Source organism: Nicotiana attenuata, unplaced genomic scaffold (genome assembly GCF_001879085.1).
Source record: "Nicotiana attenuata strain UT unplaced genomic scaffold, NIATTr2, whole genome shotgun sequence".
In the NCBI taxonomy this organism is placed as follows: domain Eukaryota; kingdom Viridiplantae; phylum Streptophyta; class Magnoliopsida; order Solanales; family Solanaceae; genus Nicotiana; species Nicotiana attenuata.
Window position 1 is genome coordinate 530,851 of NW_017670393.1, and position 13,056 is coordinate 543,906.

Consider the following 13,056-nt stretch of genomic DNA (forward strand, 5'->3'; position numbering starts at 1 on the left):
ATGCTTTTGCTCATGTATAAGAGTTGTATCTGTCAAGAGACGCAGCTGTATTGACTAATGCTGGTAAAATCGCCATATCTGTTTTTCTTGGTTGACCAAGAGAAATACAAAAGAAACGGAAAGAAGTCTCAATCTATCATAGTTCATATGCACAAGGTTAAGCTGAAGCGTTGCTAGCTTGCGCTTTTGTTCTAGCAGTAAGACACATCAAAAAATACCGTTAATAATTTTTTAGAAAAACATGACAATGACAAAATGAGATCAAATTTGAAACTTATGTTTCTATTTGAGTTCAGTTAGAATAGATTTTGGTTGGATTGTTGAAAATCGAAAAACATATTACTGCTTCTAGCAAAAATTTGTTCACTTAAACTTCATGCACAAGTGCTTGAAATAAAATCATGTATATTAACTCCCAGCTTCAAACAAAATTTGTAACTTCGCGGATCTTTGCAACTTCAATCGTGTATGTCTAAAATTATTTCTGAAGGGGCTAGACTTACTAAAATTTATGAACTTAAGCCATGATTTAAATAGGGACCCCGAAATTGGCTGTCTGTACACTTCACCCCAATTTTTTTATCCTCTGCGAGTCCTGTTAAGAAGCCTCAGTTAACTAGAGGTAATTTGCATGAATAAAACATCACATTATATAGCTATCAGCATCCTGTCTTCTGCAATTGTTCCATCTTCTATTGATAGTTCACCAATACATGTTCCTCTTTTGTGTTCGAGGTTTATGCCTTGTATCTGATTAGCTCTTTCAGTTTACTGTACAGACTTCATACGTGAGATTAACCTAAGATAATGTTGAACCTGGATGGCCGTCATCAGTACATTTAATAGGCCTTCGAGCATCATCTAACAGTAAGCTGTGTGTTCGGCCATAAAATATGTATATTATAACTCCCACAGCCAGCCATATTAAAACGCGTACCCACGTTTCAGCTCTGCAAGTTATCACTGTTAGTATGTGGCATGCATATTTGAAAAACTCACAATTTCCTAATGCAAAAAGGAATATGAGGACTTACCCGATATTAACTAGCAAGTATGTATTTATAAGAGCACTGGCTACTGGTAGGAAAGGCACAAACGGGCATATGAAACCTGAAAAAAAACAGATTAGAAATACTTCAGTGACATTGTGATGCCATTTTAGGAAAACAACCAGAAATTAGCTAATCAATGAAATAGAAACTAGAAAGCATGAAAAAAGAATTCATGTCCAAATTCTTTAACATGCTCTCTCTACTCGTAGTGCTTGTCTAACATGAAGCAAGGGTTATGCTTTGAGGTTTTGCACAAGAGTTCTGAAATTGTGCGCGCATATGAAAAATATGAAACATTTAAAAGTGGAGCTATTTTTTAGCAATAGAATTGACTTGAACCAAGTTGAAAACTTATTTCCAGCAGGATTCACTGCAAGGGATCATATTTCAGTCTATGAACAAGATCTAATATCCAAGGTTATCTAGGAAATCAATGCTATTGGGGCTAAGGGTAAAAAAGGTGAGGCATCAGGTGAGGAAAATATCAATACTTGTAAATAAGGAACAGTAATACTGTGATGAATGAACAAAATTTACAGACATCCTGAGAAGAACTTATTTGGCTAGTGCTAGAAGTGCATCGTAGCATGTACAATGTATACAAACTTCAAAGCAATAGCAAGAGAAAGAAGTGTAAATAAAGTGTTAAATTCCAAGAATAGAAATTATTTTACATGATAACGTTCCATATCATAAAAACCTTATATTATCTATGACATCTGAAGTCTATTCTTCAGTAGACAACAGATAATTTCTAACTGAAAGTGTTAAAGTTAGTTCATCCAGTAAGCCACTGACATGTAACGATGACCGCAAATATTACAGAATTTTCGAGATACCTCCTGATTTCGTGAAACCCTCGTTTGTGTCAGCTTGATCGACAGAGCTTAGCACAGCCAAAAAGTAAATTACAAGCATACCACCAACTCCACTCAATATAAGGCGCAGAATGCTGACAAAATAACCAAGTTATAGAGTTAAAAATACCAGACATTCTTTTGGCAAAAACTGAAGAGGTGAAAAGGAGAGAACACTATGCAACAATAACAGTAAATCCTGCACGATGAATAAACTCGAGGAAAAATATAATGCATCAATCAGAAATCAACTCTTGAGCTACACAACAGCTTCTTTTCACCCCAATATAGGCAATAGTGTTGCAACACACCGTAATCTGAGCATCTCTTAGCTACGATTAAAGCATAAAGTATACTTGTAACAGTCATGTGGTGGTGTTATAATGTTGCTTAGTGGTTAACCACCCCGAATATCCATTCTCGTTTTTCTTTTTTCTCTTTAATTTTTTGAGAGAGACAGACCCCTGATATCCATTGTCCTTCCTAGATTGCTGAGAATAAGCATTATAATTGTTTATTTAGAGTAATACCCAGCAACTTGAGGACTTCAAGGTAAGTAATGACCCAACACATAACCCTAGTCTTCCATAACTTGCATAAGCATGAGATCTATAGCATTATTGTCAAAGTATTGTGTTTAAAAAGCATGTTAGGACAAATATAGTAATATGACATATGTTTTGATAAATGTATATGATGTTACTTGAGATTTATTTGATGATTTCAAAATGCGCATTTGAGCCATGACATATGCCTGTATCTTATTACAGGAGATATTTATGTTAGAACAGTTGGTACAAGTTAGCGATTTTTACTCGAGTAATAAACTAATAATAAGTATGCGTATAAGTATGACTCAAGTTCTATTTTGTTATAGAATGACAATAATAAGAATGTTTTCAGATAGGCTTTGGGAGGAAATCGAGAAATTAAGAGATAGCAGACACAAAGAAGAGGAAGATTGCATATACATTTTTTATACATCACAAATGTGAGGATCACATACTAGAAAACTGAAGTTCCTTACCTGGATAGACTTTTAGTTGAAACAGCAGCTACCACTACAAGAATTCCAAAACATACCATGGTAATACTCCAAGCAGCGATTTTCCTTCTCCTGAGTTTATCTTGAAAAATATATAAAATTATGCACCAGTAACAAAAATTACTGAATCAAGAGACTCAAAGAAGCAATATTGTACAGTAGCTTCAATTATGGTATGAAGTTCATAGAGAGAATGTAACTCGCAGAAAATTCGTCTGAATAGAATTTGTTCAAAATTAATAATTTGGATAAGCACCAAAATTTCCTGTGTTATGAGCAGGAAAAGCATAGGAAACTATCCATCAAGTTATCATGTGGACAATTTGACACTTAGTGACCAGAAGATGCTTCTAAAATGATGTCTTGCCTCAAAAGATTCCAGGCAGTGCAGCTCATCTCTCTCTCTATATATACTCCCTCCGTTTCAATTTATATGAACCCATTAGACTGGGTATGGATTTTGAGAAAAGAGAGACGACTTTTGAACTTGTGGTGTAAAATGAGGCACATATACTTTGTGTGGCTATAAATTATTGCATAAAGGTAAATTCTTTCCAAATAAGGAAAGAGGTCATTCTTTTTGGCACGGACTAAAAAGGAAATAGGTTCACATGAATTGAAACGGAGGGAGTATATTCAATTCTATATATATATTATAACTAACAATCATCTAAATCTAATTTGTTAGATATTTATGTGTAAATAGTCTTAGTCCCATATGTAGCAGGAATAGAATATGTCCTAGTTCCATATGTAGTAGGAGTAGAATATGTATTATATATATGGCTCATTGTATCATTGTTAAGAAAATATAGATTTTTCTCCCGTGCATTCTCACATGGCATCAAAGCTTCATCAAGAAAATTATCGTTGTGCGTCATTCCAGCTCCATCCGGGAAGAAATATCTCATTGCCGTGCAATTTTCCGGCAACTTCGTCTTTTTCCCAGGGTTCATCACTGCTACAGTGGTACTGTGCGTATACCAATACCACCATCAGATTCAAAACCCTTGTACGACCAAACCCCAGAAACTCTAGTCCCATCCGAATAGTAAAATCAGTCATCGTGTGTCTTGTCGGTTGACGACTCAAGATTGATTTGCGTTATTTCCTCATCGATAAGTGTTGTGCGAAAACCAACACTACCATCTTGTTCCGCAAAGTCAGGCGACAAAACCCCAATCAATCGCTCCGGCACAAAGTCACGTGCTGCCAGAACTAGGATTCCGGCGAGCTACAGTAACTTTTCCGGCGCGTGTGAGCCATTTCCGGCCACTTTTTGACAAAACTTCTTTAGGACAACTTCCTCGTCCAATGATTCCGAGCCTACCCATATAAAATTACATCAAATTCTGACAACCTTTATTTTCTCCGACGTGAACAATGATTTCCCGGAACAGTAATTTCCAGAAAAAAATTTTGTTTTCTATTTTCTCAACCTATTTTGTACTGTGGAATTCGGCTTAGTCTCACTATTTTCAAATTTTTCCGGCAACCTTTCGGCCAACTTCTGCTTATCAGCAACCACTTGGTTTTGTTGCTCAAGGGGAGTCTAATGGCCTTGTATGTCGAATGATCATCTTGCAGATATTTTCCCCAAGTCCCTCACTAGTCCTCGTATTAGTTACATACGTAACAAGCTCAGTACATATGATTTGTATGCATCGGCTTGAGGGGGAGTGCTAGATAGTTATGTGTAAATAGTCTTAGTTCCATATGTAGTAGGAATAGAATATGTCCTAGTCGCATATGTAGTAGGAGTAGAATATGTTCTAGTCCCAATAGGGCTCATTGTATCATTGTTTAAAAAAAAAAAAAAAAAAAAAATCTCTCGTGCATTCTTACATAATTTATATGCGCAAAAATGATGGCAAAATTTTACAAGTGTTTAGTATCTTGCTATTAAAAAATCCATCCACCTATCTGCCTGATCAGAAAAAATGAAAAAATCCGTCCAGCTATCTATAAGAGTAGTAATTCATGCCCATCTCTTTATTGCTCTTTATAAGCAAATAAAGCTCCTAACTTTGCGTCTATTACAGACTCAAAGTAAGTCCTAAAAGCCCATCTCATCCTTATATACAATTACTTCATGCGACAAAAGCCTGAACTCACCTTACATCAAGTCCCTAAGATACAAAGAAGAGGATACATAAAACTTAGCTTAAATGGTGAGGATGTATATCTGTGTAAGACGCTACGTCACTTGAGTCAAAAGAGTTTTTTAAAACTAGTAGAGACGTATTGAAATTTCCAGACAAACCTAATACTCTGGCATAAGACCATAGTGTAAGACAGTTGATAGACTTATCTATTTAAATAAAAAATGAAATCACTGAAAGTTCCCCTTGACACGCTATACAAAACCAAAACATAAAGTGATAACTCCACCAACTCCTGTAAAGCCTGGTATGCCTAGTTCAGATAACGGCAGTGGAAAACACTCCAAATGCAATCCATGCGGAATTGAAGGTTAGCTCCTACGCTTTGTTACGGTCATGCTAAGTGAAGTGATTTTAGTTCGATATGAGGGAGCATCACCAAGAGGAAACCTAGGTTGTCTAGAATAATCTAAAAGATTCCTTCACTGATGGGTCCAAATACGGGCAAACAGGTTTGTTTACTTTCCCTGTTGTTATATCTTCAAAAGGAAGAGGAAAGAAAAACAGAAAATAGGGAGAAAATATAGAAGTATCTTCACTTGCTTATGCAAGCACATTTTCATTTTTCAAAAGGTACAGATATCATGTAACTAACAGAAAAGATTTTCAGAAAAATACTAAAATATTTTGGAAAGAAGAAATAATTAACTTTCCAAAGCATCTACAGTACCAATTCTGGAAGCGTCAGGTGGCTCATCTGAGCAGACAAACCCACAAAAATTTCAACCTGACCCGCTTAAGTTTTTTTTTTTTTTTTTTTCTCCTTGTTTTTTCATTTTGTTATTTAACTAAAAGAGGCAAGTTTAGCGTTACATGATTCTTCAAAAGAATAGTTTAATATTACGGGGCAGCTTGATTTATTATTTTTCATTGTGTTTTTCTTTGTCTAAAGATGTGGAGGCAGACCCTGGAGACTAAAGGTTTCAAGCAATAGAACCAAGACAAAATACTTGGATCGTAAGTTCAGTGGTGAGACTCAGGGAGGGGAAGGGGAGGTGAGGCTGGACTCGCAAGTCATCCCTAAGAGGAAGTTTTAAGTACCTTGAGTCTATTATTCAGGGGGATGGGGAGATTGATGAAGATGTCACACACCGTATTTGGGCAGGATGGAGGAAATGGAAACTTGCTTCTGGTGTTTTGTATGACAAGGTGCCACCAAAACTTAAAGGTAAGTTCTACGGAGTAGTGGTCAAACCGACTATGTTGTATGGGGCTGAGTGTTGGCCTGTCAAGATCGCCCATATCCAGAAGATGAAGAAGATGAAGGTAGCAGAGATGAGGATGTTGAGATGGATGTGCGGGCACACCAGGTTAAATAGGATTAGAAATGAGGTTATTCGCGACAAGGTGGGTGTGGCTCGCGTTGAGGACAAGATGCGGGAAGCGAGGCTTAGGTGGTTTCGACATGTGAGGATGAGGAGCACAGATGCCCCGGTGAAGAGGTGTGAGAGGTTGACATTGGAGGACCTACGGAGAGGTAGAGGTAGGCCGAAGAAGAAGTGGGGAAAGGTGATTAGGCAAGACATGACGCAGCTTCAGCTGACCGAGGACATGACCCTTGGTAGAAAGGTGCGGAGGTCGAGAGTTAGGGTAGTAGGGTAGGTCGTAGATTGTTCATACCAGTAGGATTAGTACGCACTCTCGCATTCTGTTGGTAGTAGGTTTCTATGACCACCCATCATTTTCTTTCATTTTGATCATCTTATTATTGTGTTGTTTCTATGCTGCTTTTACATGGCTTTTTGGTGTTGTCTCTCATTGTCTATCTTTTAATTAATGTGGTGCTTATGTTTTCCTGAGCCGAGGGTCTATTGGAAACAGCTCTCTACCTTCACAAGGTAGGGGTAGGTCTGCGTACACACTACCCTCCCCAAACCCCACGATGTGGGATAATACTAGGTATGTTGTTGTTGTTGTTGTTGTGTTTTTCTTTGTCTAAATGTGTTCCCAATTTTAATATTACTCAAGCAGTAAGTATACTGCTCAGACATTGACAAAAATAGCTGATAAACACATTAGAAAAGCAGCATCAGTTAAAAATCCTGACAAGTAAAGTTTTATTATGACTATAATAACACCGGTGACTAGATCATAGCAACAAATTATAGCCAATGCCAAAAGACTTTTAATGATTAAATTGCTTAATCTTGAATAATCGACTGCAATCTTTAATTAATAATATGAGAAACAGAAGCTGCCATATCGGATATCACCGTCGCCAAATCAATATTTACAGTTACGTTCCGTACCAGTCTTCAACGAGAGAGTAAAACATGGTTTTAGGTATAAACGCTTTAAAATACTCAACCCACAACCCATTCCTCCCCGCTTCAGTTTTTCAAGAAAAATGTGTCAAGAAGGCCCACATAAGAGCAACCCCCCGCGGCCCCATTTCCATCCCTACTCCTATAGATTACTTTGTCATAAAAATGAATTCCAATGAAACAAATAAATGCATAATAGGAATGTTACTGTCAAACAAATTTTGAGAAAGCTTCATAAAAATGAATTCCAAAGAAACAAATAAATGCTTAATAGGAAGGTTACTGTCAAACAAATTTTGAGAAAGCTTTCAAGAAAAAGACATGGTGATAAACTAATATTTTATGTGGCATGCATTTATATGCTCACTGTATGTCATAAACCATCAAACTCAAAATAAACTTAATTTCACAGAACAATCAATACCATGAGAAGGATACCTTGAGCTATATTTTGCTCAAGAAGAGGCCTTTCAACCAAATCTGCTCCATGAGCATCTAGATGTTGACCATTACTGTCCCAAGAATTATCAAGAGCTTTAGCTTCTTCTCAATCAATCTTAAGGTTATTATCATTGTGCAAATGATACTTACACATTTGATTGCTGGTCAGATGGCAGGAAAGGCAGTTCATCTGGTGGAACATATCTAAGTATCAAGATTGAAAGAGCAACTATGGTGAATGAGAGCAATGTGCCAACACTAACCTGCAAAAAGATGCCAAATTTTCTTACTTCTCATTGAATTCTTCCAAACTTGTCTCTTTTAAAGCACGGGAATTTTCCTAGTTATAGCTTACCATTCCCGCCAGTTGAGAGACATCCATAAAAAAGGCAAGGATTGCAATAAAGATACCAGTTGCTATGGTTCCCTTGACAGGAACTTGAGTGTGCTTACTAATGTCTGAAAAAAAGGAAGGCAGTAATCCATCCCTAGCCATCGCCATCAGTATTCGAGGCTATTTGTTTGCAGAAGTGGGAAACACAAAAGCACAAAAGAAAATAAATTATGCATAGCAAGAAACATAAATATTCACAACTGTTCAGATTTTCTATGGTGCCAAACTCAGGGATCTTGGAATATTACAAGTTTATTAGAAAAGGTTAAGATATTGTTTCTACTAAAATATTGAACTTGGGCCTAACTCAAACCCCAAAAGCTAGCTCATGAGATAATGATTGCTTAAGATAATACAAAGAAATGACAACTCATTCCCTATACCGATGTGGAACATTCTAACACCTCTTTCCCACGTGCCTAGTGCTAGACATTTGGAGCATAGGCAATATAACATGGGTGCCACAACATTAAATAAACCAACAATAGTGATGCCTCTAACTCTGATACCATGTATAGAAAATGGAGTTGGGCCCAACTCAATCCTAAAAGCTAGCTCATAGTGAAGATTGCGCAAAACAATAAAAGGAGACTATAGTCCATTCCTCAACCAATATGGAACATTCTAAAGGTTCCAAATCCAGAATATACTTAGGATTAGTTGGTATATGTTGTCCCATCAAAAGCAACCAGATGCAGAGGAAGAGGGGGCGAGGGGGGTAACTAATACTTCTTTTAGCCCTGATACCCCCCCGAAAAAGGGACGGATCAACATCATGATAAGTAGCCTATGAACATGTGCAAGTGATCAAAGAAATTGATGGATGTTTATGTACAAAATTCAAGAAAGAAAGTTCTATCATCTGTATCATCTGCTGGGCTAGCCACACAAATAACTCAACAGTGGAACTCTCCTATGTTGCTCGGACTCTTCAAAAATGTTGTTGGGTATGTGTCGGATTCTCCAAATTTAGTGTATTTTTGGAGGATCCGACACGGGTGCGGCAACACTTTTGGAGAGTCCGAGCAACATAGGAACTCTCCTTAAGACAAATTCTTACTGATAGGTTGGTCACTGCCTGCTTAAGAAAAGGTTTGCTCTAGTCTTCACCAATTCTTTCCTTCTAAAAGAGTTCAACACTGGCTGCAAAAATGCTACTCTAATTATCAAGCAGAACTCCATGTTCTCAACCTGGTATTATATAGGCCCTTTCATGTTTTAAAAAACAGATGTAATACAGAAGTTGAATAACAAGGCCTAAGTGTCCCAGGGCATCCTACAGCAATCTAGCCAAAGAGATACAATAGGAACTAAGTTGTTCGGATTCGGGTGAAAGTGTCCGATCATGGTGCGGATCTAGAGGTCGAATCTTTCATGATCTAAATATTAAGATTCGGGGTAAGGGTCCAGGCATGGATATGGGTGCGAGGATTCGGCTAAAAATAATTCAAATATCTAAAAATAGAGTCATAAAAATATGCCTACGTTATGAGACATTATGTGGAAAACTTACATGGTGTTTGTAGAGTGCAGAAAGTTTCTCTTTTATTCTCAATTTCACCCTAGTTTTCATTTTGATTTCAAAAATCAATATACCTGTCTCGAATTCCTCCGCCGATTTTGGTCAAAGAACCCAAAATCGATTAACTAGATCCGATACAGATACCTACACCCACACCCACATCCACACCCACATCGTGTCAACACGGGTAAGGCACCGAAAGTTGAGTCCGAGCAACTTAGCCTAGGAATGATAATATACTTGCAAGAAAACAAAATATGTCCAAGTTCCTACTTTAAAAACCACTAATGCACGTCCCTGATTTGATATATCAAGAGCGTGTTAAAAAAGAACAGTTAATCAAGATCATCAAATCTATTGACTAGTCAAAACGCTCCATTTAAAGGATAAATCGGTCACAGACATTAAAGGCTACTTTTAATTAGGACAGTAGTTTGATGCATTTGGTAAGTCCTCGGTCTATAATAAGATGCCTGACCAACATCAATAGAGATGCTATGTACTCCTTGAGTCTTTTGCGAGCATTGTGCACTCGTAACTGATCTTGTCAATAATATTGGGATTATTTTGTCAGGGAATGTACTTATTTACATATACCTATCCAAAAAGGAAAAAGATTTGACCAATTATCAACTAGATTTTGCCAGGTTTTTAAAAACTTGAGAAATTATCAAATCAAATAAGGTCCTAGTTGTAAGACTACTCTCATCCATGACCATAAACCATGGTTTGAGCTTCAAAAAGATACCATTGCATCCAAATTCTCTGGCTTCTTTTGTGTAAATTGTGTTCTTCGTTAATCGCTAAGCTACTTGGTCTTGTTCCCTTGAAGCAATCTCAGTTCGAGTAACACACTCTATAACTAGAGCTGATCGCTTTTTTTTGGGGACAAATAACAGATCGCATATTCAATACCTGTGGAATAATTGAACCAATAAGGCTTGCACAAAGAGCATTCACCGTTCCAATCGTTATAATGTAACTGCAAGCCATAACATGAATCAAGTTTAAACAAAGCCTAAAACGCACAAGTTGAGAAACACAAACTGTAGGTCATATCACAAACTTACACAGCCCATTCCATGCCATAGCCTGCAAAAGCAGACGAAATTGGTGTATCGGGGTCCAGTGCGTAGTATGGAACTAACCCAACAATAACAGCTGAAACCAGCATATACAATATGCCACATATGGATAGCGCAATCCCTATACCAAGAGGCATGTCATGTTGAGGGTTCTTTACCTATTACGTCAATTGTAAGTAAGTCCATGTCTTAATTGTGACAAAAATATATTGAAAAAGCAACTCTGTTTCTATTGCTGAGATTCAGTAATGCAGAACCCAGAGGATAGCAAGAGATATGCTCAGCTACAATCAAATTAAAAAGCCAGTCAATCTGCAAATTTTTAAGCAACATAAAAGAAGTAAAATATTTGAACTTGACATACAGATGAACAGATGATCCCACTAATTAAATGTTCAACATAAGTACTTCTTTATGAAAAATGCAAGTACAAACTCACAGTATATCCAATTATCCTAGATATTACAGCAGAAATTCTTTTATCTGATAGCTATAGCTGACTAGGGGAATTTTATGGATGCAAAAGAGATTTGTAGTTGGGGGGAGGAGGGAGGTAAGTATTGAGTCAAAAGAGGAGGCGAGGGAGACGCGTGAGGAATTTTATGTATAACCGCAATAAGATGTGGAGTGGAGGTCAAGATTTGAAGGAGAAGATCATCTTAACTGGGGGATGAGGAATCGGTTCAGAGAGGAAGTTCTTGGATGAGGAAGTATGAGAGGCGACTAAAAGTAAAGTGAAGACTAAAGGTCTCAAATATCACGGTGTCACCGTCACAGAATGCTTCCATAGAAGAAAGAATTATGTGGCTTTGATTATAAATAAACTAGTAAATTCTAAGATGAAGAGTGGACAGGCAAGTACACTTAGCAAATTGAATTGCATAAGGCATATAACAGTGTTAGCTAGAGCTTTCGCAACTCTTTCAAAGAGAATATGAGGTTTGGAGAGAAATGAAAATAGTGGATTCATTTTACACATCCACGGTCAGATTCTCAAAGGTCGTAAATGAAGACTCACACGTTTTAACCAAAGTTCAAGGGGGTTTGCGACACGGAAATAGAAAATTGGATACAGAAGTTCCATCGAACAATGACTAGACCAACTTTATATTTTCATTATATGCACTAAGAGCTAAAACCAATAAGGAAATGGCAGAAACCATGAGAACTGGTGAAAAAAAATGGTGGCCTTTATACAATTTGAAGCTAATACCTCCTCAGCTGTGCTAGCAACTATATCAAAACCAATGTATGAAAAGAAGACTGTCGCCGAGCCAGCCAACAACCCATTTGCTCCAAAAGCAAAATACCTAGAAACTCGAAGAAATGCATCAATCAAAAGGTTGGATGTATGTAATACAGTGAAACCATATAAAAAGAACCGCTTACCCGCTAGAAACTTCATAGCCTGGCCAGCCAGTCTTACATCCCAGGTATGCACCAGCTAAGACAATGAACACTAAAGCACTAATATTGATGGTTGTAATTATAGCTTGCGCAAGGGAACTCTGCATAAGATATTATCCAGATGCAAGAGTACAATGACAGTGCAGTTGAAGACAAGTCAGACATTAGATAAAGGAAATTGAGGAGAAGTCCTTTAATTGAGAGAAGGACGCACCTCCTTGATCCCAGTGCACAGTAGGGCAGTGATAATGAAAACTAAGATTGCAGCACCAGGATCTACTACAATTCCAAAAATGGTTTGACGAGCCAAAATTGACGGCAGTTTATCCATACCACCAAAGAGTGAAGCCTGCAAACGAAATAGTACTTAATAATCGGAAAAGAAATCCTTCATCTGGTGAAGAGGGAATTTGTTACAAGAAGTAAAAAGGATGAGGAGTTTGAGTACTAAAATTACAGTTGCTGAACAAAAGCCTTCTTTTCAAGTGATCACAGATATATAGTCAAGGGGAAATTCCTTACTGGAAGAAAATTATTCAGATTAAACATGGTACCAGCAATTTCTGGTCTACTAACCCTGTTAGTTCCCCTCATGAGTCTGGTTTGTGGAAGAATATAAATGCGTATGGGAGGAGCACAAGGAAGAGACACAGTTAAAGCTAGGAGACAGCAAAAGAATAATTTTCTGGTATGATGATTGGCTGGGAGATGATACCTCTAAAACGACAGGTTTACCTCAGTTTTGAAGAAAATAGCTGGGCAACAGTTAGAATAATGTAGTAATAATCAAGCTGGGAAGTGAAATTTAGAAGGAATTATAATGATTG

At 37.3% G+C, this 13,056-nt stretch overlaps 1 protein-coding gene across 1 annotated transcript in view; it reads right to left on the reverse strand.

The window, feature by feature from the left end:
• Window positions 1-385: 385 nt before the first annotated feature.
• Window positions 386-13,056, reverse strand: part of LOC109238773 (cationic amino acid transporter 4, vacuolar-like) — a 36,203-nt gene continuing 23,532 nt past the window's right edge. Inside the window, exons 6-17 of the mRNA XM_019405250.1 lie at window positions 12,444-12,578; window positions 12,212-12,330; window positions 12,036-12,132; window positions 10,808-10,980; window positions 10,653-10,719; window positions 8,177-8,335; window positions 7,972-8,084; window positions 7,819-7,892; window positions 2,937-3,036; window positions 1,892-2,004; window positions 1,035-1,110; window positions 386-950 (exon numbers count right to left, since the gene is read on the reverse strand). Coding sequence (XP_019260795.1) covers window positions 800-950; window positions 1,035-1,110; window positions 1,892-2,004; window positions 2,937-3,036; window positions 7,819-7,892; window positions 7,972-8,084; window positions 8,177-8,335; window positions 10,653-10,719; window positions 10,808-10,980; window positions 12,036-12,132; window positions 12,212-12,330; window positions 12,444-12,578 — 1,377 coding nt within the window. The 3' untranslated portion in view covers window positions 386-799. The remainder of the gene's footprint in view (window positions 951-1,034; window positions 1,111-1,891; window positions 2,005-2,936; window positions 3,037-7,818; window positions 7,893-7,971; window positions 8,085-8,176; window positions 8,336-10,652; window positions 10,720-10,807; window positions 10,981-12,035; window positions 12,133-12,211; window positions 12,331-12,443; window positions 12,579-13,056) is intronic.